The sequence below is a fragment of the Kazachstania africana genome, chromosome 11, assembly GCF_000304475.1.
Source record: "Kazachstania africana CBS 2517 chromosome 11, complete genome".
Classification (NCBI taxonomy): Eukaryota; Fungi; Ascomycota; class Saccharomycetes; order Saccharomycetales; family Saccharomycetaceae; genus Kazachstania; species Kazachstania africana.
This window is the reverse complement of record NC_018950.1, coordinates 236,480-258,594: the sequence shown is the minus strand read 5'-3', so window position 1 is coordinate 258,594 and position 22,115 is coordinate 236,480. Positions and strand designations below refer to the sequence as shown.

The 22,115-nt window shown below is 36.5% G+C and overlaps 10 protein-coding genes across 10 annotated transcripts; 7 read left to right on the top strand and 3 right to left on the bottom strand.

Annotated features, from left to right (window-relative positions):
* Nucleotides 1-106: 106 nt before the first annotated feature.
* Nucleotides 107-4,249, bottom strand: KAFR0K01230 (uncharacterized protein; the record flags this gene model as incomplete). The annotated part of the gene is made up of 1 exon (XM_003959564.1): nt 107-4,249. The coding sequence occupies one exon, from the start codon at nt 4,247-4,249 to the stop codon at nt 107-109; it is 4,143 nt and encodes a 1,380-aa protein (XP_003959613.1).
* Nucleotides 4,250-7,813: 3,564 nt separating this feature from the next.
* On the top strand, nt 7,814-8,572 carry KAFR0K01220 (SRP1/TIP1 family protein; the record flags this gene model as incomplete). The annotated part of the gene is made up of 1 exon (XM_003959563.1): nt 7,814-8,572. One exon carries the CDS (start codon nt 7,814-7,816, stop codon nt 8,570-8,572), a length of 759 nt encoding a protein of 252 aa, XP_003959612.1.
* Nucleotides 8,573-9,575: 1,003 nt separating this feature from the next.
* Nucleotides 9,576-10,304, top strand: KAFR0K01210 (SRP1/TIP1 family protein; the record flags this gene model as incomplete). The annotated part of the gene is made up of 1 exon (XM_003959562.1): nt 9,576-10,304. The coding sequence occupies one exon, from the start codon at nt 9,576-9,578 to the stop codon at nt 10,302-10,304; it is 729 nt and encodes a 242-aa protein (XP_003959611.1).
* Nucleotides 10,305-10,725: 421 nt separating this feature from the next.
* Nucleotides 10,726-11,334, top strand: DOT5 (thioredoxin peroxidase DOT5; the record flags this gene model as incomplete). The annotated part of the gene is made up of 1 exon (XM_003959561.1): nt 10,726-11,334. One exon carries the CDS (start codon nt 10,726-10,728, stop codon nt 11,332-11,334), a length of 609 nt encoding a protein of 202 aa, XP_003959610.1.
* A 1,904-nt stretch (nt 11,335-13,238) lies between these two features.
* PMI40 (mannose-6-phosphate isomerase PMI40) lies at nt 13,239-14,626 on the top strand (the record flags this gene model as incomplete). Its single annotated transcript, XM_003959560.1, has 2 exons — nt 13,239-13,269; nt 13,371-14,626. 2 exons carry the CDS (start codon nt 13,239-13,241, stop codon nt 14,624-14,626), a joined length of 1,287 nt encoding a protein of 428 aa, XP_003959609.1.
* Nucleotides 14,627-14,734: 108 nt separating this feature from the next.
* Nucleotides 14,735-15,388, bottom strand: NOP16 (Nop16p; the record flags this gene model as incomplete). Its single annotated transcript, XM_003959559.1, has 1 exon — nt 14,735-15,388. The coding sequence occupies one exon, from the start codon at nt 15,386-15,388 to the stop codon at nt 14,735-14,737; it is 654 nt and encodes a 217-aa protein (XP_003959608.1).
* Nucleotides 15,389-15,669: 281 nt separating this feature from the next.
* On the top strand, nt 15,670-16,095 carry SGN1 (Sgn1p; the record flags this gene model as incomplete). Its single annotated transcript, XM_003959558.1, has 1 exon — nt 15,670-16,095. One exon carries the CDS (start codon nt 15,670-15,672, stop codon nt 16,093-16,095), a length of 426 nt encoding a protein of 141 aa, XP_003959607.1.
* A 421-nt stretch (nt 16,096-16,516) lies between these two features.
* KAFR0K01160 (uncharacterized protein) lies at nt 16,517-18,058 on the top strand (the record flags this gene model as incomplete). The annotated part of the gene is made up of 1 exon (XM_003959557.1): nt 16,517-18,058. The coding sequence occupies one exon, from the start codon at nt 16,517-16,519 to the stop codon at nt 18,056-18,058; it is 1,542 nt and encodes a 513-aa protein (XP_003959606.1).
* A 960-nt stretch (nt 18,059-19,018) lies between these two features.
* INP51 (phosphoinositide 5-phosphatase INP51) lies at nt 19,019-21,844 on the top strand (the record flags this gene model as incomplete). Its single annotated transcript, XM_003959556.1, has 1 exon — nt 19,019-21,844. One exon carries the CDS (start codon nt 19,019-19,021, stop codon nt 21,842-21,844), a length of 2,826 nt encoding a protein of 941 aa, XP_003959605.1.
* An 83-nt stretch (nt 21,845-21,927) lies between these two features.
* CMI7 (Cmi7p) lies at nt 21,928-22,098 on the bottom strand (the record flags this gene model as incomplete). Its single annotated transcript, XM_003959555.1, has 1 exon — nt 21,928-22,098. The coding sequence occupies one exon, from the start codon at nt 22,096-22,098 to the stop codon at nt 21,928-21,930; it is 171 nt and encodes a 56-aa protein (XP_003959604.1).
* Nucleotides 22,099-22,115: the final 17 nt, after the last annotated feature.

Genomic DNA, 22,115 nt, shown 5'->3' with positions numbered 1-22,115 from the left:
ATATATATGTAGATATTATGTATTATTCAATTTGTAACGCAAAATTGACAAGAAAATAATAAAAAGTGATTTCACGATAAAACTAATATAAAGTTCTGCTTAAGCTTTATTCTTGCAAAGCAGATGTATCCTTCTCTGTGACATCGCTGGTTTTTTCATTCTTGGAGATTAACTTTCCACTCCAACGGGTGCTCAAGGAAGACCACCATTTTCCGACGTACAACATATAAAAACCACCAAACATAGCCAAAATGTTGAACACAACATAACAGATTTGGATACCAAAGTTCCTCCATCTGTTACCATAACTCATACTTTCATTTTTCAACATGTCGTCACCAGTTGAGTACATACAGTAACCACAAACGTTTGTACTATCATTATTATGTAAATGACCACCGTATTCTTGGATAAAAGGTTCCATGAATTCCCAACAAGTTTGACCAAGAGTAGGCTGACCTGGTACCAATTCCATTGTTTCACAGTTAACAGGCCTGTCGTGTAGAAGCAACGAAACAAAGGTTTCGATGAAATAGGTGTATGGTGATAATCTGTACATAGTTTGTTTCCAGAAAACATTCATCAGACCTAAAGGTTGCATAACACCACAGAAAGATACAGTGAAACTGTAGAAGAACGCGACTAACACAGCCGAAGTTTCCAGGGATGATGTGGAATGGATTAACCATAATCCAAAAGTCATATAATAAGCACTGAACACAATATAATTCAAGTAATAAACACCAGCAATGTGGGCTGAATTATCAAATCCACAGCAGAAATAACAGCAAACGAAGAATAGAGAAGAACTTAATACGGCTAGTGGTAATTCAACGATAGTTTGAGAAAGTAGTAAAACGGACCAATGAAAAGTGTTAGAACTTGCTTCTCTTGTAGTATAAACATCCTTTGATTGAACAACCTTAGCTTGAAGTTGATTAATTAATGGTGCGGAAACACAGACTGTCATAAATGCCAAGAAAATACCATATTGTAGACCAATAACATTCGTTTTAGTTTTCCAAAATGAAAAACCAATAAAAAGACCAGCACCTGCATTTAAGCCGAACTTGGCATACACGTAAGCTTTATCCCTCTTTGTACAAGTATATTCTCTTTTTAAAATGACCTTCAACTGTTGCAGATATGATGGACGAGCCCTTGCGGAGGCGGTGAAATCAACACCAGAAGCACGAGCTTCCTCTTCCATGACGTCAAGACCTTCAAACATTCTGACCTTTTCAGGGGAAGAGTTCCAAAGTTCATGCCAGCTAGTTCCAGAACTCTTATTGTCACCGTTATGTTGTGTTTTTCCTACAACATCGATAACGAAATCAGCGGGATTGCCAAATTCTCTGTCATATGTCAAACTATTGTCATGAGACATGAAATAATTACAGGCTTCGTCAGTTGGACCAAAGTAAACACATTCACCACCCATCTTTAACAAGAAAATATTATCGAAATAGCTAATCATACTTCTACTTGGTTGATGGATAGTACATAAAATTGCTTGACCACGTAAGGATAATTGCTTTAAAAATTGAACAATTAGTAAGGCGGCCTCTGAGTCCAAACCAGAAGTTGGTTCATCTAAGAATAGCAGTAACGAAGGTTTTGTAACCAGTTCAACACCAATAGATAGCAACTTCTTTTCTGTAACTGTCAAGTCAGCTACCAGCTTGCTGCCAGAAAGCCTTAATAGTTTAAGGATAGTTGTCAAATATTCCATATCACCATCACCTCTTAAAACACAGGAAATTTCTAAAGATTCTCTAACTGTCAATAAGTTCAAATGCACATCTTGCTGCTGAACAAACCCAATACTTCTTCTAAAGGATTCGATATCAGTTAGTGGCTGGCCATCAATCAACAATTCTCCACTAACTATACCAGTTTGGGTTCTTTGAGAAAGAACATTTAATAATGTGGTCTTACCTGCACCTGATTCACCCATTAAAGCGGTTAAACCACTACTAATGTAACCGGAGACGTCGTTAATCAATTTTTTATTGTTACCAACAGTATATTCAATGTTCTTCCATGAGATAACGTGTTTTTGAGCATTCAAAATAGTGTCAGAATCCTCTCTTGTGGAATCTTCCATCATTGAATCAGATATTTTTGTAGTTTCAAAGACATTCGTCTTGACAATAGACTGAGAGGAGGAACTTGATGGAGTAACGGTGTTTGGTTGCGAAGCTTCTTCATGAATGTCTTTGTTATAAATAGCTTGGTTCTTTTTGAATCTTCCAAGATATTTGGCGCTCCATTCTTGTAAATTTTCTCTTGTGTAAAGTGGTGTAATATATTCTGATACGACCAAAGCACAGAACAAGTAGAAGCATAAGAACCCAATGACAATACCAAAGTTTCTCCAAACATGACTATATTTGTATTGTAATGCACCAGATAGATAATCTTGACCTCTAACATAATTATTACCTAAAGTAGCACCTTGCCATGCGCAAGCTTTATGGGAGAAGGAAACATTATCATAACTAGGGCCTCTAGGAATAATAGATTCAGTACAATCTAATTTCATATTGAAAAGTTCGTTGGATAGGATGGCTTCCATACAGTACATAATTGGGTTTACGTAGGAAATCCACTTGAACCAATGATGCATGTCTGTTAGATAAACCACATAAGATGCGTACACAGCAATACCTAGTAATAGAATACCGGCCAAACCATTTGCAATAGCTAAAGTTGGACTAATTAAAGCAGTCAAAGAGAATAATGAAATCATACTAAAGTTAGCCAAAGAAAGAAATAATAAGAAAATAAAGAACCTAGCAGCGTTGTATTGTAAGTGGGCCAAAAAGTATAAAATAATGGTGAAAATGAAGACCAAGACGAATTTGAAAAAGAAGTCATAGATTGTTGATGCGAAAGTTTCAACCGATGGATGATAAAAATGTAACTTCATATGTTTCATAACAACCGTACGCCTTTGAAAAGTACCAGGCATATCAGCCAATGCTAAAAAGGTGAAAAATAGCAAGGAAAAAAAGGTAAGAGATCCTCTAGAATAGGAGCCAACTGTTGTCTGTGGTAGATCGTAAAATAATGAACCAATGACAAACCCTTGGACGACAATAGAGCAGAACTGAGAAATCAAATAGCCTCTATCACCGAGACTTCTAAAGAAGGCTCTGTATGAGCAACTGTAAAGTTGTGTTAATGATGATACGGAGAACTTAGGTGTGACGTCTTCGGCAGCAACGGTGGTAGTAATAGCAGAATCGTCTTCAGAAGCTTCTCGTTTGCATCTGCTGTAGTATGGCGTTTTTATCCACGAATTGTAGAAATCCAATTCAGTTTTTGGGGTATCATTAGATTTTGGATCTTTAGCTTCGTATTTGAAATTTAAAATGGAGGTTAAGTATTCAATGATAGAGTCATTTGTTTGCTTTAGAATTCCTAACTCTTCTCTGAAATAATGTAAACATTCGTCTAAAGTACCGTAGAAAACTTGATAAGAGTCAGAAAGTAATAAAATTTTATCGAATTTTTCAATAATCTTGTCACTTGCTTGGGAAATCTTTACAAAATTGACAGAAGAGGTAGCTTTACCTAAGCTATCTAAAATATTAACGAAATCCAAAGCAGTAGAAGAGTCTAAACCTTTTGTAGAGTTGTCCCACAAATACACAGAACCATTTGCAATAAAAGTTTCAATGATCGAAATACGCTTACGTTCACCACCGGAGACACCACGGACGTAGTCATTACCAACAATTGTGTTCAAAACGTGAGACAAGCCGAATTCGCTTAACAAAGCGTTTCTTAGTTCGATACGATCGTTGAGTGGAATGTTGAACTTACAACTCAAAGCGAAATCAATAGTTTCCTGAACTGTTAAGAAGGGATAGTGCATATCTTCTTCATTGTTGTATATAATTTCTTGTGGACATTTCTGAGAAAATGCCTTGAATTCATTGTTTTTGAATCTGACAGCGTTTGTTGGAGAATAATGCAATTTCTTGGAGGCATGAAACATTGCCTTGAAGAGAGAGGAAGTGTGATTACCTAAGACGAGGATTACTTCACCTTTTTTCGCTTTGAAAGTAAGATCATGTAAACCTCTGTTTTTTCCAGTGAGTTCCATACGTTCATTGAGGTTTGTTCGTGAAGTTTGAGCAGCAATCTGCTTTGGAAGATGGTTTCTATCAAAATATACATCAGCCCCATTAAACGTCACAGACGCATCGGGAACTGGAGTGAAGTAGTCAGAAATTAACATTATTAGTTACTCTGATCTATCGTTACACTTTCTAGATGTATTAAAAAATTTCCAGCTTGAAGAGTTATTTGTATGTAAGGCGAAAAAATGAAGAATGGTTCTTTTATATCTACATGAACATTGTTTTTTACAATATTGCCAATGATGTTATTTCCCCCTCTATGTCTGACGCTCGTTCATAGAGCCATTGACAAACTTCTCGAACTGCTACACGGCTAAGGAAGAGAGAAGTATGCACTGCATACTCAGTACATTGCCATTTTTTTTGTTTAAAAAAAATTGTAAAACAAAATAAAATAAAAAATTCACCCTTGCATAACACTCTGTACTAGAATATCCAATGCCGTCGTTTAGCGACTACTCGATTTCAATGATTATCACCCAACAGTTATCTGCTACTCTAGCTTTACCAAGGTAAATTTTCTACATTTCTGCCAGGAAAGAAAACTATCCAAATGCTGCTGTTGGCTAGTGAATTATTCCGCAGACAAGACCCTCGAGAAAGAAAAATAAAAAAATTTGTGCCTTCTTGCCTATGAAAAAGGAAAGGAGGAAAAACCGTCTCTCTGCGGGAAATCCTGGCTCGAGTCCAGCGAACTCCGTTACTAAAAAAGGAACAATCAGTGGGAAAGGAAAAGAGACTTCCTCAGAAGTAAACGCATCGAGAGGTAAAAAGAATAATAGCTGACTATCATGCACATCTATACGAGCACATCTATACGAGCACGCAGAGATTTTTTTCCTGTTTTCACTGAAAACGAGATTTGTTTATTTATAGTCCCAGTTTAGTAAGGATAACATAATCTATCTCTCAATGGGGAAGCTACTACCCTAAATGTGGACGTTTCTGGAAAAAGAAGAGAGGCAATTCAAAACCGTAAAGTTACCCGATTATTTTTTATATGATGTTTAATTTTTCTCAAGAAGTAAGTCTTTTAAGAAACACTATGAGATTTAAAAAGAAATATAGAGCTTACTCCTTCTTGCTTTGACGGGCATCCCACTTAGTAAGTAGAGACGTTTTTTTAACATTTGAATGAAATGAGGTGGACTATATAGCCATTTACTTACCTTGTTTAACTCATTGATTCTACAGAATACCAGCTTAGTTTTTTGTTATCCTCTTTAACTTTTCAGCAAGAAGTGATTATAATTCATAATACCACAACTCAATTATTGTGGTATAGCATGAAAAAAGTATCTTAACATTCTAGCACGTGCTAGATTTTTTATTTCTCAGGCTTTTACATTGCCAAGAAATTATTTATTCTGAAGTTTATCAATTTTAAACTGGTTGACTAGTTCATCGAAGGTAAAAAGACCTACTGATAGACAAAGATGAGATAAAAGTTCTAACATAGTATCTACCGTGAAATTGAGCTTGCTTAATTTTTAGCGTAGGGGAAGGCAGATGCTATATGTCCGGATGCGTCGACATTCCTTTGCTGCCCAGTATCATGTAAGGAAGTATGGAAATAATGTTAACCGGGGCCGCTGCCCTTCTTTCAACGCTTTGGTTATATATAAATGAGCTTGACATACACTTAGTGATTGAGGATATTTCTTGCATGTGCCAAGTCATTAGACTTTCTATCGAATATTAATGTTTCTTTATTGGTAAACGTCAAGAGAGCCGAAGCTTTCTTACCAACTTACAGCGTGATTGACAGTTTCGCCACCATTGAAGGGCATCTTCTTTGTATGATAATGTTTAGTGTTAAAACACTTGAGATATTTCTGCTATTCAGCTTGTTTTCATTTTCTTTCTTTTTAAGCAAGATGGCGGTTCTATCTCTCAATAAGTACTTTGTAAGGTTTGTGAAAAATTGCTGTTCTGAAACTAATAAAACCTTCAAGTTTAACAATGTAATTTTTTTAAGCAAGTCTATATTATCCAAGTATGGGCTATAGTGGGCGGTCCCAAATGTTTTTTAAAAAGTAAGTGTGGTTGATGTCGGCAGTAGAGTTAAGGGATAGTTAGCTTCTATTCAAGAAAATAATGATTCTTTATTGATAAACAGGTAATATATTCAATTCCCGGTCGCCCGAGCCCATTAGGGAGCATCACACACTGCAAGAATTGGACAGGATAGGGATATGTTATTAAGCGATGACTTCGAAGATTGATAGTAGTACCGGTATGTGACAAGAAACTCCATGGGAAGTTGGTGGATACTCTGGGGAACACTATTCTTCATGATTTTCTCTGTTACACTATGGCAGGAAATTACATATTGGAAATGATAATACGAACGGAACCGAAACTGTTCATTCCGTGGAATACGGAAATCACTATAAATCGGCTAAAAGATTCTTGGTAGTACGAACAAGAAAGAACAACTGATCTGAATGTGCTGCAGTAAATTTGTCCCGTGCCCAACAAATTTTAAAGACTTTGTTCGTTTATCTTTTTTGCTTCTTCTCCATATTGTACTATATACGCTTCTGCTCGAACAAAAAACGCAAAACATTGTCTACGAGTCCTATTGCGAGCGGTACATCAAGCGAGGACATGGTAGAAGTAGTTCTTCCAGGACCTTGTTAACTATTATCCACTCGCTGACAAATCGCAGTGTAATTTTCGCTTCAGCTGAGATTCTGCTACGAAAAAAAAAAAAAAAAAGAGATGACAAAGGCACGTGGTGCATATTATTCTAATATAGATTTAAAGTGACACTGAAACGTACGCTTGGAGCCTCTAGTGAAGCCAATAGAATAGTACCACTGCGATACTCGTTAGAGCAATTTATTCAACGCTATGTTTTAAATACCTTTTTTCCTATTTTGTAGTCCTAAAGGCATTAGCAAACCTTCGCTAATTTTGTTTGGAAATCCAAAATTTTCACATCCAAGATCTAAACGGTAGTCGTTTAAGACAGTGTACTTGGTTTTTCTCTTCTTTTCAAAGTGATACTTTCGCTCGTTTAAATGTCGACGGATGTCATATTCGAAATTAAAAAACACACCAAAGTAAGATTTTGTAGGAAAAAGCAGGAACAGTTAAATACTTCTACGGGACATTCACTGACAGAAAAAAAATTCTCGGCGAGAATAAAATGATAATAAAATCTTGCCCTTTCCTACAGTCCAGTTGCTAAAAAGAGCAGTTCAAATCTTGCGGCATTAAAATGTTAATGCGAGGGTTTTCAAACAACAGGTCAGGGCCATGTACCTCCACTGCAGACGTGCCCTTGTCAATTTTTGGAAGGTTAGTAATATTTTTGTTCTTTGGACTGATAGCATGATAAAAGTTTAAGTGTCTTTCGAAGTTAGGAGAATCTTGATTTTGAGTGCCATAGAAGCTAATTTTTCAAGGCCACTTTTTTTCCTGAGATAATCCATTACTTTCCAGTAGCTCCAGGGGCAAAAACTATACAGGTAAAAAGTGGGGAGCAATCCATACTTACCAACCGTGAAGATGAAATATTTTCGTTCTTGGAGGAATTTACATATATAATGGAATGAAGAGAGAAATCTGAAATACGGCATATTTTGGGGCCCTTTTCTATATTACTTTTCTGGCATTATCGAACATTCAATCAATTGATACACCAAACCATAATTATGTCTTTAATTAAGAAATTATCCATCGTATTAGCTGCTGTCGCTGCTCATGCCGTTGCTGACGGTATTTCTGAATGGGAATATCTTGAATTTGAAGCTATCTTAGCTGATGTAGAGGCCAATTTAGAAGACTACATTTCTTTAGCAGTCAATGATGCTTCTTTCACAATTCCAGATGGTGTCTTAGAGGTCTATGAACAAATGACTACTTACACTGATGATTCTTACACCACTTTATTCTCTCAAATCAACTTCGCTCAAGTTACCACAGTTATGAACCAATTACCATGGTACTCTTCCAGAATTGCTCCAATCATGTCTTCTTACGTTGCATCTTATGAAAAGGCCAACGATGTCACTGAAGTTCCAGGCGAATTCGCTACCTCCGGTGCTGCTGCTGCTTCTTCTGCCGCTGCTTCTTCCTCTTCTGCCGCTGCTTCTTCCTCTTCTGCCGCTGCTTCTTCCTCTTCTGCTGCTGCTTCTTCTTCTTCTGCTGCTGCCGCTTCTTCTTCTTCTGCCGCTGCTTCCTCTTCTGCTGCTGCTTCCTCTTCTGCTGCTGCTTCCTCTTCTGCCGCCGCTTCCTCTTCTGCCGCTGCTTCCTCTTCTGCCGCTGCTTCATCATCTTCTAAATCTTCCTCTTCTGCTTCCTCTTCTGCCGCTGCCTCCTCTTCCTCTCCTGCTTCCTCTACTGGTGCTGGTGTTGCTTTAACTGCTGGTATGGGTACTTTCTTCGCAGGTGTCGCTGCCTTACTATTATAAGTAGATTGAAAACTATTTAGTGTAAATTTCTATTGTGTATAATGACTTTAAGCTTATAAGAATGAATTTTTAGGACTTTTTGCAGGATATCGCATAACATAACTGTGTGTAATACGGTTAAGAGAATAAAATGACTCGTATGATCATCAGGTAGAGTGGCGCTGTCATCTAATTCAGGGATCTTAATGATTTACAGTCGCGGTAATAACCTGGAGAATATTTACTTCTCATGGTACCTGCCCGCACTTTATCACATAATAGTCCCTGGGCAGATTTGTTCATCTCAGAACATCTAGTGACGCGACACGGCAGGGAACTGCGTAAACTTAATAGTGTTTTAGACAGAACAATGTAAGTCTTCTTAGCTTCATTGGAAAATACCAAATTGAGAGAGTGATTGGGATCGTAAATAAGTTGATTAAGTTTTCTTTGCCCTACCCATAATTTCTATGGTCTGTGCTATGTAACTCGTATTGTCAGGTCGTATAATATGTTGATCAAGTTCTCGATAAATTTTTTTTTCTCGATGGAAAAATTTCGGCCGCACATACGAAGAAGGCTGTGCTTCATAAAAATTAAATACATGAGTGGTACGAACGATTTCGTTCCAATTGCTCTTCGTTCCCACTTAGTATGATACTTATTATCAATACTCATATGTCATAGGTAATACGAGTATAATCGAATGAGCTTACCGTCGTATACTTCTTTTGAGACCCTAACTCTTTCTGTGGACATTCTGTAACTGGGCATAGATGTTCGGAGATGATACAGCTTTCTAAGCACAGAACTCGGTAGAAGTATATGTATAACTTACGCTGAACGAATGAAGACAGATACGAAGGTAGAACCAAAAGAATCTTCTCATATATATATATATATATATATATATATATGAGCCTTACTGTTGAAGTGATAATGTCCCTTTTGTTTTTTGACTTCTTTCGTGCTACATTTAGCAGTCTCTGTAAAACTTTATAACAACTACCAACAAGAACGAATTATGTCTTCGCTAAAAAAGTTATCAATTATCTTAGCTGCCGCTGCTGCTAGAGCCATTGCTGAAGAGGTCACTGAATATGAATTAGTTGAATTTGAAGCCCTTTTGGCGGATGTAGAGGCCAATTTAGAAGATTATATTTCTTTAGCCGTCAACGATGCTTCTTTCACAATTCCAGATGGTGTCTTAGAGGTCTATGAACAAATGACTACTTACACTGATGATTCTTACACCACCTTATTCAGTGAAATTAACTTCGCTCAAGTTACCACAGTTATGGAACAATTACCATGGTACTCTTCTAGATTGATCCCAATTATGTCTTCTTACATTGCATCTTATGAAAAGGCCAACGGTGTGACTGAAATTCCAGGAGAGTATGCATCTTCCTCTGCTGCTGCTTCCTCTTCTGCTGCTGCTTCCTCTTCTGCCGCTGCTTCCTCTTCTGCCGCTGCTTCCTCTTCTGCCGCTGCTTCCTCTTCTGTCGCTGCTTCCTCTTCTGCTGCTGCTTCCTCATCTGCTTCTTCTTCCTCATCTGCTTCTTCATCCTCTTCTGCTTCTTCATCCTCTTCTGCTTCTTCATCCTCTTCTGCTACATCCTCTTCTGCTACATCCTCTTCTGCTACATCCTCTTCTGCTACATCCTCTTCTGCATCCTCCTCTGCTGCTGGTGTTGCATTATCCGCAGGTATGGGAGCTGTTTTTGCAGGTGCCGCTGCTATGTTATTATGATTAACATTTATCGTGACTCAATACTTGCATCTTCATCTTATATTATCAGAAAAAGAAGGATACTTGAAGTGCCGTATTTACCAAATGATGAAATCCCAAAAATAAGTCAAATTTAATATGTAGTATATAAATACGCTAGATTAATATATTCTTACGTATTCATCAATTGCTCCAAAAAGCACTTTGATTTTCAACTAAAATATATCCATATCATAATGAGTGGCTATGGACGTTAGGCATCGTAACTTAATTTTCTCTACAAAATTGAAGATTTACTCTGCAAATTCAGATTTCGGAGAATAGTAAATACCTACAATTGTCGGTTGCGAGAAGAAACCAATAAATAGATAAAAATTTCAGAAATAAAGTCGTCGTTTGATTTAAAAATTTTGAGCAATGGAAGAGTTCAAGTCAATCACTAATGCAATTGCGCAACTCAACTAGAATTAAAGCGAAGGTGCTCTTTGAGGATATAGAAGATGACAAAGAAAGGAGGCCAGAAAAAAAAAGGAGGGTGACTATCTCAAAGGAAGAAACAGTAGAAAGTAGTGGTAATGTCTCAAGTAGTGAACTGCAAATAGGCGATATTATGCCAGATATTACTTTAATGAATCAAGATAACCAGAAAATATCGCTGCAAGAAGTTGCAAAGAATAATAAAATTTTAGTACTCTTTGCATATCCCAAAGCATCGACTCCAGGATGTACTAGACAAGCGTGTGGGTTTCGAGACAACTACGACGAAATTAAGAAACATGCAGCAGTTTTCGGTTTAAGTGCAGATTCAGTAGTAAGCCAGAAAAGGTTCCAAGAAAAACAAAACTTACCATTCGAGCTGTTGAGTGATCCAAAAAGAGAATTAATTGGCATTCTTGGGGCAAAAAAGACACCCCAATCTGGAATTATAAGGTCACATTGGGTTTTTCTTGACGGTAAACTGAGGTTCAGAAATATCAAGGTGTCCCCAGAAAGAAGCATCTCTGAAAGTAAGAAAGAAGTCATGGAATTAGCTGAAAAAAATTCAAGGTAATGATGGAGCTGAACATGAGTAGTAATATATAAGCAACTTGGTAATCGTTCTCTAATATGAATGTAAATAGCAAAAAGGTTTCAGCTGGAGGACCTATAGCTTTGTCATTACGAACTTCTTCTTTTGAGTATTTTTTATCATCTTTTTCATTTTAACCTTTTGTTACGAGTAACAACAGTTCACGCTCAAATGAAGTTATCAAAGATCAGTGTGAAAAGGAAAAGAAAGGCTCTAAAGATAAACACACCCAATCATGAAGGAATAATACAGAGTGGATTAGTTACAAAGGAAAACCGTTAATAAATATTAGAGAAGTATTGACTGATGTCGAGTCTTACAGTATTTCACACATTCTTAATGCTCTTTGTGGAGCCTGTCTAACGGCAACAGCAATAGCTATGTTTTTTCACTAAGGTGACTAGCAACGATTAGATATTATGCCAATTCTGTGAGTCTTTCTAGCAACAAGAACTGAACTATCCTCCAGAGTTTTAGGTTGTAGCTTTTGATTTTATGTCAGTCAGATATATTTCTCGCTTGTCGCAGGCTTCTTGAATATATTAATACCCAAGTACCATCACAAAATAATGGACGAAAGCCGGAACAATATCTTTTGGCCTCTTTAAGGTTGCGTCGTGTTGCTACTTATGCTATAAAAGTCGAAATGAATAAAAATCGATGGGCTTTTCAATGGCAACATTTATATGGCTGAAACAAAAAATGCTCTAACGATAATAAGTGATACGAAGAAGGATAATGATGAAACATTTAACGTGCTAGACATGGAAATATATAAAGAAAATACTCATAAAGGCTTGAATAAAAAACACACACAGTGACTATATTGGAGAAAACTACCAAGGTCTATCTCGATAGGAAGTGTAACATACACTACGGGAAAAATTCGGAAAGTTGAGCCGCAAATAGAGCTTAAATATCGTGAAAATTAAAGTGAAAAACGTGTCATAACTAAACAGACTTTATCATGTGTCACACTTATTATCCTATTGATCTATAGGAGACAGCAATACTTTAGCTAGGCACACGCCCTGCTGATCATATTAAACAAGAAGTGTACAAATACAAAATGGCATGTATCATTCAAATGACAGTACAATTCGAACTAGTAAAGACAATGGGAAAAACTTTCCACGTGATAAGAAGTATTTAGTTCAAACGCAGAGACATAAATATATCAAAAAAAGAGTAGGCCCCATCAGAGTAGCAAAAAACAATGTGGCATAAGAAAATAGGCTTAAATAATCTCGTACCATTTTGGAAATTAAGCGACTAACAGTGATGTTCATATAGACAGTATTTTTCTATAACTAAGAAAGGGCTAGATACAGTAGAGTTAATCATCTAGTGCATGAATTTCTCACCAACAATACTCGAGGTTTATTTGGAGAAAACGTAGAATAATCAAGTGCCAGTTTTCAAAGCCCGCATAAAGCTTTTCCTACTAACAATACAAAAAAAAAGATGGACGACGCATCAACACCCCACACAGCCCACAAAGTTCCTCCTGCTTCTATCCTCTATAATGACATCATAATTAATACTATATGGAACACGATCCAGAAATACATAGGTATAAATAGTCTTAGTAGAATTTTCCAAGGAAGAAACACTCATTGTGGGATTCAATGTGTCTTTTTGTAAAATAACGCGCTGTAATTATTTTCAGTATCGGGTCCTCACTTCTAGACAGATTTTCAGAAGGCATTTTTTTGTCCCAGGAATAAATCATGTCATATCGCGACAACTCAATGAAAAGAAGAGAAAAAAAAAATACATATATATATAAATATACACGTCTACTTTCTCAATCTTCTTCAAACTAACGCCTAAGCAAGATTGTAATTAGATACTATATCAAATAGTCCAATAAGTCAGCTAATACAATGAGTTCCAGATTTTTCAGATTAGATGCTGGTATGTGCAATAATTCAATTTTTGTAGGTCGAAGTACATGCTTTTTTTTGTTCCTTCTACTAACAATACTGTTGATTTTATATCAAATTTTCATTATTTAGCCTACCAACAATATGATTGGGGTAAAGTTGGTTCCTCTTCTGCCGTTGCCAGATACGCACACCATTCTAATCCTTCCGTAAAAATAGAAGAAGATAAGCCATACGCTGAATTATGGATGGGTACTCATAGTAAGGCGCCATGTTATAGGGCTGATACGAGACAATCTTTGAGTAATGAAATCGAAAAGGATCCAGAGCACATGTTAGGTAACGATATCATCAAAAAGTTCCATTCAAAGAATGAATTGCCCTTTTTATTCAAGGTTTTGTCAATTGAAAAGGTTTTATCCATCCAGGCTCATCCCGATAAAGCATTGGCAAAAATTTTACACGCTCAAGATCCAAAGAATTACCCTGATGACAACCACAAGCCTGAGATGGCTATTGCAGTCACCGATTTTGAAGGGTTCTGCGGTTTTAAGCCATTGGCCGAAATTGCTGATGAATTGCAACGCATACCTGAATTTAGAGATGTAGTGGGTGATGATGTTGCAGCACACTTTATCAGTAACATCAAAATAGATGCCGTTACAGATTCCAAGGATGATATTGAGAATAGAAAGCTTCTACAAAATGTTTTTAGCAAGGTCATGAATGCTACTAATGAACTTATTTCTGAAAAGGCAGCCGCCTTGATAAAAAGAGCTCAAACATCTCCAAATGACTTCCCTAATGCAGCTCTTCCTGACCTATTACTAAGATTGGAGAAGCAGTTTCCTGGTGATGTAGGTTTATTCTGTGGTGGTCTTTTATTAAATCACTGTAAGCTTAATGCCGGCGAAGGTATCTTTTTGAAGGCAAAAGATCCTCATGCATATATCAGTGGTGATATCATGGAATGTATGGCTGCTTCAGATAATGTTGTTAGAGCTGGTTTCACTCCTAAATTTAAAGATGTCAAGAATTTAGTTGAAATGTTAACTTACTCTTATGGGTCAGTTGAAGATCAAAAAATGAAAGCTGAAAATTTTGCTAGATCATCCGGTGCTGGCGAATCAGCCTTATACAATCCACCAATCGAAGAGTTCGCTGTTTTGGAAACCACTTTCAAAACGTCTACAGGTATAAGACGTTTTGAACCATTACAAGGCCCTAGTATTTTGATTACTACCAAGGGTAATGGTTACATCACTGCAGATGGTTTGAAATTAAAAGTAGAACCAGGTTTTGTCTTTTTCATTGGTCCAAATGTTGCTGTTGAAATAGAAACTGATGACAACACTTTTACCACTTACAGGGCTTTCGTTGAGGCTTGAATGCTTACTTTATTTATGCATATATTACCTTATCTTAACTTTGATATGTTAATATATATAGACAGATTTTATAAGATATGAAACTTCCTACGGCAAGGATACATTCATTTATTCAATATTATGAGCCTTTTTCCACTTTATTATTCTTTTTCTCAGGTCTCCTTCCGATTGTTGATAGATATTCAGCTTTTTATCAAAGAACATTTTTTTGTAATTATCCCCATGCTTTTTATACAGTGCCTGAAGCCATTCCTCTTCCCTTTCACTTTGTATACGTTCCTTCTTCACCACTGGTCTAGACGCATAACGCTCCAACTCTCTCACTACTTCAGTGCTTGATTCAGTTTCTTGAGCTATGCTTTCAGCGTCGAGCTTTTTTTTACCATATACAATTTTCACGACATTTCCTTCAACATCACGTTGTATCCTAGCTTCGCCCTCTGGTATATTGTTTGGATCTAAATCTTCCTCCTTACTTTCTTCGTTCTGTTGATTTGCTTCGTACTCTGAGTCACCCTCATCCTCATCATTACTTTGGTTCGAGTAATTTAGCTGTATTTTTTTTACGATCTTGCTGTAGTCGGCCTCCTGACCACCAGTAGGTGTTTGTAATTTGGCTCTTAAACCTAACTTTTTATAGTTCTGTGCTAAGGTCAAAGAAGAATCCCAATTGGCAGCAATTATAGGGTTCGATTTGATGTTTATTTTCCTTTGCTTGTCCTTGGTCCTTCTAGAAACTTTCCCAACAGATGATCTAGCCATCTTTCTTCTTCTAACGGATCCCATTTTCAACAGCCAATTGATACCAGTTTGAACTATTGTCTGTTACGTAATCTGACTTTTAAACTATCATCCTATAGTAAGTAAGACGAGATGAGATGAGATGAGCTGAAATATTTTTCATGATAAATGAAAAATTTTATTTGTTATTCGGGTAACGATATCTAAAATTTCAAACTATCAGGTATTTTGTACTGGTTCACAGGGACAGGAAAATTCATTCTATAGTCACTTTTACAAAAACATAAGCGTAAAGTTCTATTATGGAAATATCCGGTGACCTTAATAGCATACCTATATCACTAGTAGATAATGGAGCTCATTCTTCTGGTGTCAAAGTTAAGGTCTTAACCAAACCTGACAAGATTACTAAAATGGCAGTCCAAAGAGATGCTGATTCCAAGTCAATATTTGTACGTAATATACATTCAGATACCACACCTGAAATAATAGAAGAACATTTTAAGGAATGTGGGTCCATTAAGAGGATAACCATCTTATGTAATAAATCTACAAATAAATTTAACGGATATGCTTACATAGAGTTTGACTCTCGGGAAAAGAGAGAACAGGCATTATTGCTAGACAACACAGAGCTTAATGGCTGTAAAATCTCTGTCTTAAGGAAGAGAACAAATAGACCGACTTCGAATATCTATGATAAAGGAAGGAAAACTTCATCTATTTGATTTTCAGCTTATAGTTAATGAGACAGAATGAGTGCGCACCATCAATCATCTGCAAATTATATAAACCAACATTATGAAGTGATATAGCATGTTTTGAGGTCGAAAAAGGAGGGCGTCCTCAGTACCCTACTTTTTGGTGTATAGGGCGATTCTCTCGTCGATATAGTCCTGGTTTAGAGGTCAATGCTCTATGGACTAACTCATGCATCTTAACACGACTGCATATATCAAGAATCAAGAATATATATTTACGAGGAATCAGACACTTACTTGGTATAAATATAACAGACTTATATATGGCGGGTAATAGTGATATTTAATGAAATTATGCAGTTTGTAAAAATAGGCACGAAATCTTAGAACTTTCAAATGAAGATCTGTCTCTGTATAAAAGAGGTTTATTTATTCAACCTTGCTGACCATGGCTAAAGCTTTTATAGAACTTTGTTACGCCTGTCGTACAGGTGACGTTGAAAATGCAGATAGGCTAATATCTACCGGCATCAATCTGAATGACGTAGATGAGTTTGATAACTCACCTTTGTTTCTAGCCAGCTTATGTGGGCACGAGGAGCTGGTCAAACTTCTTCTAGAAAGGGGCGCAATCTGTGATCGAGATAGATATGAGGGTGCTCGTTGCATTTATGGTGCCTTAACCGATTCAATAAGAGATATACTACTAGCTTATGACATATCCAAAGCAGTGGATATCAGTCAACCTTTTGCTACGCATATCTCAAATTTATTCAGAGATAAAAGACTAGGTACAGACGATATAAGTTTCAATTTCGGCAATGAGATGACTCTTTCTGGACACAAGTTCATACTGAAGGCTAGACTTCCATTATTACTGAAGGAAGCACATATCCAGCAAAACGAAAGTAATATCATTCATATTCAAGACAATATTCCAAGAGAGATTTTCGAAATATTTTTACAGTTCATATACCTGATTCCAGTTCTTCATAAGATCAAATCCACTGATTATGGAATACTATTAAATTTATCAGACGAATTCAATACACCTTTGTTATATGATTTTTTACACAAATCAAGACACATGGTTGATCCAGCGGAAAAATCTACACTTATGGCTGACTATCAGTACAGAGTAACAGAATTTGCAAGGAAAGAATTAAGGACATTTGTTTCAAATAACATAATCGCAAATGTGTTAGAGTGGCCAACCTCTACATACTATGATAGTACAAGCATTTTAAAACTCCAGACATGCTCTGCATACCCTGATTTGTTAATTAGTTCAGTAAATTGTTCAGGCGTTCGTCGAACATATCCGTGTCACCTAGCAGTTCTCATACGGTGTGATTATTTCAAAATAATGTTTTCTAATCCCTTCAGTGAGAAGAAATACTACTCAGCTGAAAAAAGAGAGAATAAGGCTGAAATGCTACCTCTCCTTTCTCTTCCGTGCCACAATTTTGAAGAGCTTGAGATATTAATTAAATATGTATATTATGACAACGCAGATATATCTTGGGAATACGCCATTGATGTTATCAAACTTGCTAGTTTCGTTTTATCGGATAGACTCAAAACAATGGCAGCCGCTGTTATAACACAATCAAAAGAAATACTGGAAAGTATCTCGATTTTTGAAATATTATCCCTAGCTTGGGAAGCAGACATAGAAAAGTTGGAACATTTCTCAGCAAAGCATCTGGCGTACAATTTAGATGACTACATCGATACGCAAGAGTTTGAGGACGCGATACTCAAGAGCTCACAACGAATAAAAAGTCGTGAAGAAACTGATACGATCGAGTTGATTGCGGATATGAGGTATTACTTGTTAGAGAAGTATGGAGTGGACATGGATGATCTTATTATTTTGGAAAAGAATAATGCTGATGAAAAATTTCTTAAAAGTATTGGCTTGTTCGACTTCAGTCAAGATATGCAATCAATTAACGCCATCCTTCAAAGGCTCAGTCTCAGAGTATAAACTCCATTTCCTGACAGGAAATCAGCATTGAACTTATTACCTCATTAGAGGTATTCGAAGTCCTACAATTTACTTCCTAAGACGTCGGCCGGGTCCAATAAGTACACTACTGTATCAGGATAGCTGTCAAAATATTATATGCGCATTGTATTAACTGTCAAACCAAGTCATCCCGGTCATCTTTTTGTATTTTCAATTTATAAACTATTTTACCCTATACATATTCAAATACTGTTCATATAATGCCAAAATGACGAGTGAGAAAATATATCAGATTGATTGACCTGAAACTCAAAATGATTCATTCTCAATTTCATGTGTTCGAAGGATTAATCAACAATAATATATAAATCCATGTAAGTATTTCGGAAATAAGCCATAGTGTTAGCAAGCGTAACGAGTCTTCCAGCAAAGTAAAACGACACCATTTTCTTATCCTTAATTTATTTGGCTATAAACGGCTAGTAGGCAAAATATTTCCTCTTTGGTGAAATGACTTTTCAAGTTTATAAATCTGACCAAAACAAGGTGTCTTCCAAAAATTTAATAAACTACAAATATTTGTTCGGAAGCGTAAACAAGATACAAATAAAATAAAAAAAGTAAAGAATAAAAAAACAAATATATATAGCACGTGATACTAAACGATGCAAATATAAAGATCTGAATGCCTTCGTTCACTCTATGACAATAAAAGATATCGCATGTACCGTTAATTATTTCGATAGTACATGCAATAATAGGAGGTGATTTCTGAAAGTGTATAATTTTAGAATTTCAGTTATTAGACGAGATTTTAGCCATTAAATGGTCCTGTACAAAGTGATTTTTTGCAGAATTCTTTGGCACAATAATTTAATTCTCGCGAAGCCGAAATGAAGTAGTAGATTTTCTAATCTGTGTGTAGATCAGAAATAGCAGATAATATAAAAGAAGGCTTGAACTAGATAATCATAGTGTATGTCTGATTCGATAAAGTTATACATCGGAAGAAATCCACGTTCAGTTGTTGCCTCAGGTAATGGGTTTAATCTACTTTTTGAAAGGTACAGAATGTCTCCTGGAACCCTACTTCAGCAGCAGTCTAAAACGCCCACCGTAGTGATAAGACACATTACGAATGAAGAATTACACGAGGACAACAGATATTTTCAAGTGACCAACTGTATATTTAACGGTATCTTAGGTCTTATAGCGATCAATGGCGGTGTGTTTCTTGGTGTCATATCGGGTGCGCAAAATGTAGGATTCCCTAGATGGAAGATGACTGTTAATGGTGTCGAGCCATCTGAAAGTATCTTTAAGGTGCTAGATGTCGATTTTTACAGCTTAGACAGCAACGTTTATGATTTGTTTCTTCTTGAGCGTTCAGAGCAAAACCATGAGAAACTGAGCCATGAACATCCCTGCGCTTCACTCAAAAAGTTATATAGTGATGGGTCCTTTTACTTTTCAAAAGACTTTGACCTTTCGAACATCGTGAAGAATCATGGATTGCCTCACAACCTGGAGTATACGATTGATAATCAAGATATTGCTTTTATATGGAACTCTTCATTGACAACGGAACTCATTACTTGGAGAAGTAGGATCCCGTTGGCTGAAAAACAATATTTTGATTCTAGTGGAATATTAACCTTTGTAATCAGGGGTTTTTGCAAGACGCTTCTGGTTGAAGATGGTTCAAATACATCTTCAGTGACCATAATTTCAAGAATATCAACAGAAAATAAGAAAAAAGCACTTGATACAGATGGATTAAGCACAAATGGTAAAGTGTCTGGCTTCGTTGAAACTGAGGTTGTAGTGACAACTAATAACTTTGTTTTTTCATATACACAGCTAAGTGCAAATATACCTCTCTTTTGGGAAGTCATAGATAGCCAGATATTGTATGGCCGCAAGGTGAGAATAACAAAAGATGCTGTACACACGCAAGCACCTTTTGATAGACATTTTGATAGTTTAGAAGGTAAATATGGAGTTGTTAGCATACTAAACTTGATCAAGCCAAAGAGCGATACACAGGAATCACTGGCACAACTCTATAAACAATGCGCTGAAGCTAAAGGATTGAAAATAACAAATGTAGAATATAGTTCTGCTATATTATCCAAGTCACCGCATAAACTGCTTTATCTCCTTAGGCAGGATATTTTCGAGTTTGGCGCATTTGCATACGACATCAATAAGGGCATATATTTTGGCAAACAGACCGGTGTTCTGAGAATAAGCGCCTTTGATTCTATCGAAAAGCAGATTATGGTCGAAAAGATAGTCAGTAAGGACATTCTTGAGCTCGCCACAAATGAACTTTCCGACTTTGACGTGACATCCTCCTTCATAGATGCCCATGACCGAATCTGGCATGAAAACTCTTACTGGCTGGAAAGGCTGTTTTACCAGAACTCGAAAAATCCTACGAAGTATATGAAAACATATTCTAAGTTGTTTGATTCCAAAATCAAGTTATATGATCCCCTTCACTTCTATATTTCACGTAATTTACGTGAGCTCCGATCGAATTTTACATATGAGAAAGGTGCTACTTTCTTTTGCGGAACCTTTAATGTCAGTGGGAAGACTGCAACCGAAAGTATAGATGAATGGATATTTCCTCCAGATGTACAGAGTATAGCAGATGCCTACATTATTGGTTTAGAAGAGGTAGTTGATCTAACGGCAGGCCAGATGTTGTCTAGTGATCCTTTTGTAAAGCAATATTGGGAGAAGAAAGTCCTAAACCTTATTAACAAGGTCAGTAATAAGAGATTTATTAGAATGTGGAGCAACCAACTGGGAGGAGTACTTTTGATGTTTTTTATGAAGGAATCAGAATATACTAATGTCAGGCATATTGAAGGAGATGTAAAGAAGACGGGTTTTGGCGGAATGGCTTCTAATAAAGGGGCCGTTGCCTTAAGTTTCAAGTATTGCGCTACTAGCTTTTGTATCATTGCCTCACATCTGGCGGCAGGTCTAGAAAATATTGAACAGCGTCACAATGACTATAAGACAATTTTCAAGAATATAAGATTTTCAAGAGATCTCAAAATAAAGGATCACGATGCGATAATTTGGATGGGTGACTTCAATTATAGAATTCTAATGTCGAATGAAGAAGTTAGACGATTAATTGTCTCAAAGGAGTATAGTAAGTTATTCCAGAAAGATCAGTTAAACCAACAAATGATATCAGGTGAATCGTTCCCCTATTTCCATGAAATGCCAATAAGTTTTCCTCCGACCTACAAGTTTGATCCAGGTACGAGACATTATGATACAAGTGAAAAAATGAGGATCCCTGCTTGGACAGATAGAATTCTAAGCAAAGGTGAACTTTTAAAACAAATCAAATATGGCTGTGCAGAAGGCATTTTATTTTCGGATCACAGACCTGTTTATGCTCTTTTTGAGGCTCGCTTGACCGTTATTGATGAAGTGAAGAAGGCTTCGCTATTTTCGCAGCTTTATGATAATATCACACAGCAGTTGGCAGATCTGAATGAGGAAGAGAAAACCGCATTTTTGCGAGATAGAAGGCTTTCAATTCATGGCCTCGATCAGGAAGCTCTAATTACCTCACCGTCTATTCGAGCTGTAGCACAGAAGAGGAACAAAAAACTACCGCCACCAAGTTCTGACTTGAAGAAATGGTGGATAGGAGGTGGAAAACAGGTAAAGGTGATCCTGGACGTTGATCCAGTACATTATATGCTCAATCCTAAAAGAAATCCCAACCCTTTTGTGGAAGATAAGGAAGAGCCATTATATATTCCCAGATAGATATAGTAGTCTAGTATTACATGCTCTATTTAAGATACCATATAAAAAAGAGGGCAACGCATATTTCATTAATCATAATTAAACTACTTATTCTCCTTTTTTTCTATCTCCTTTAACTGTTCTAGCAGCATGGAAATATCTTTTTCTACTTTATCTAGCTGCTTTTCTACAATTGTAGCTTTATTTTCTCCTTCTTGAAGTAGTTTGCTAAGTTCGAGAAGGCTTACTTGTACTTTTGATTCATCAAAGGTCATTTAATAAAAACTATACT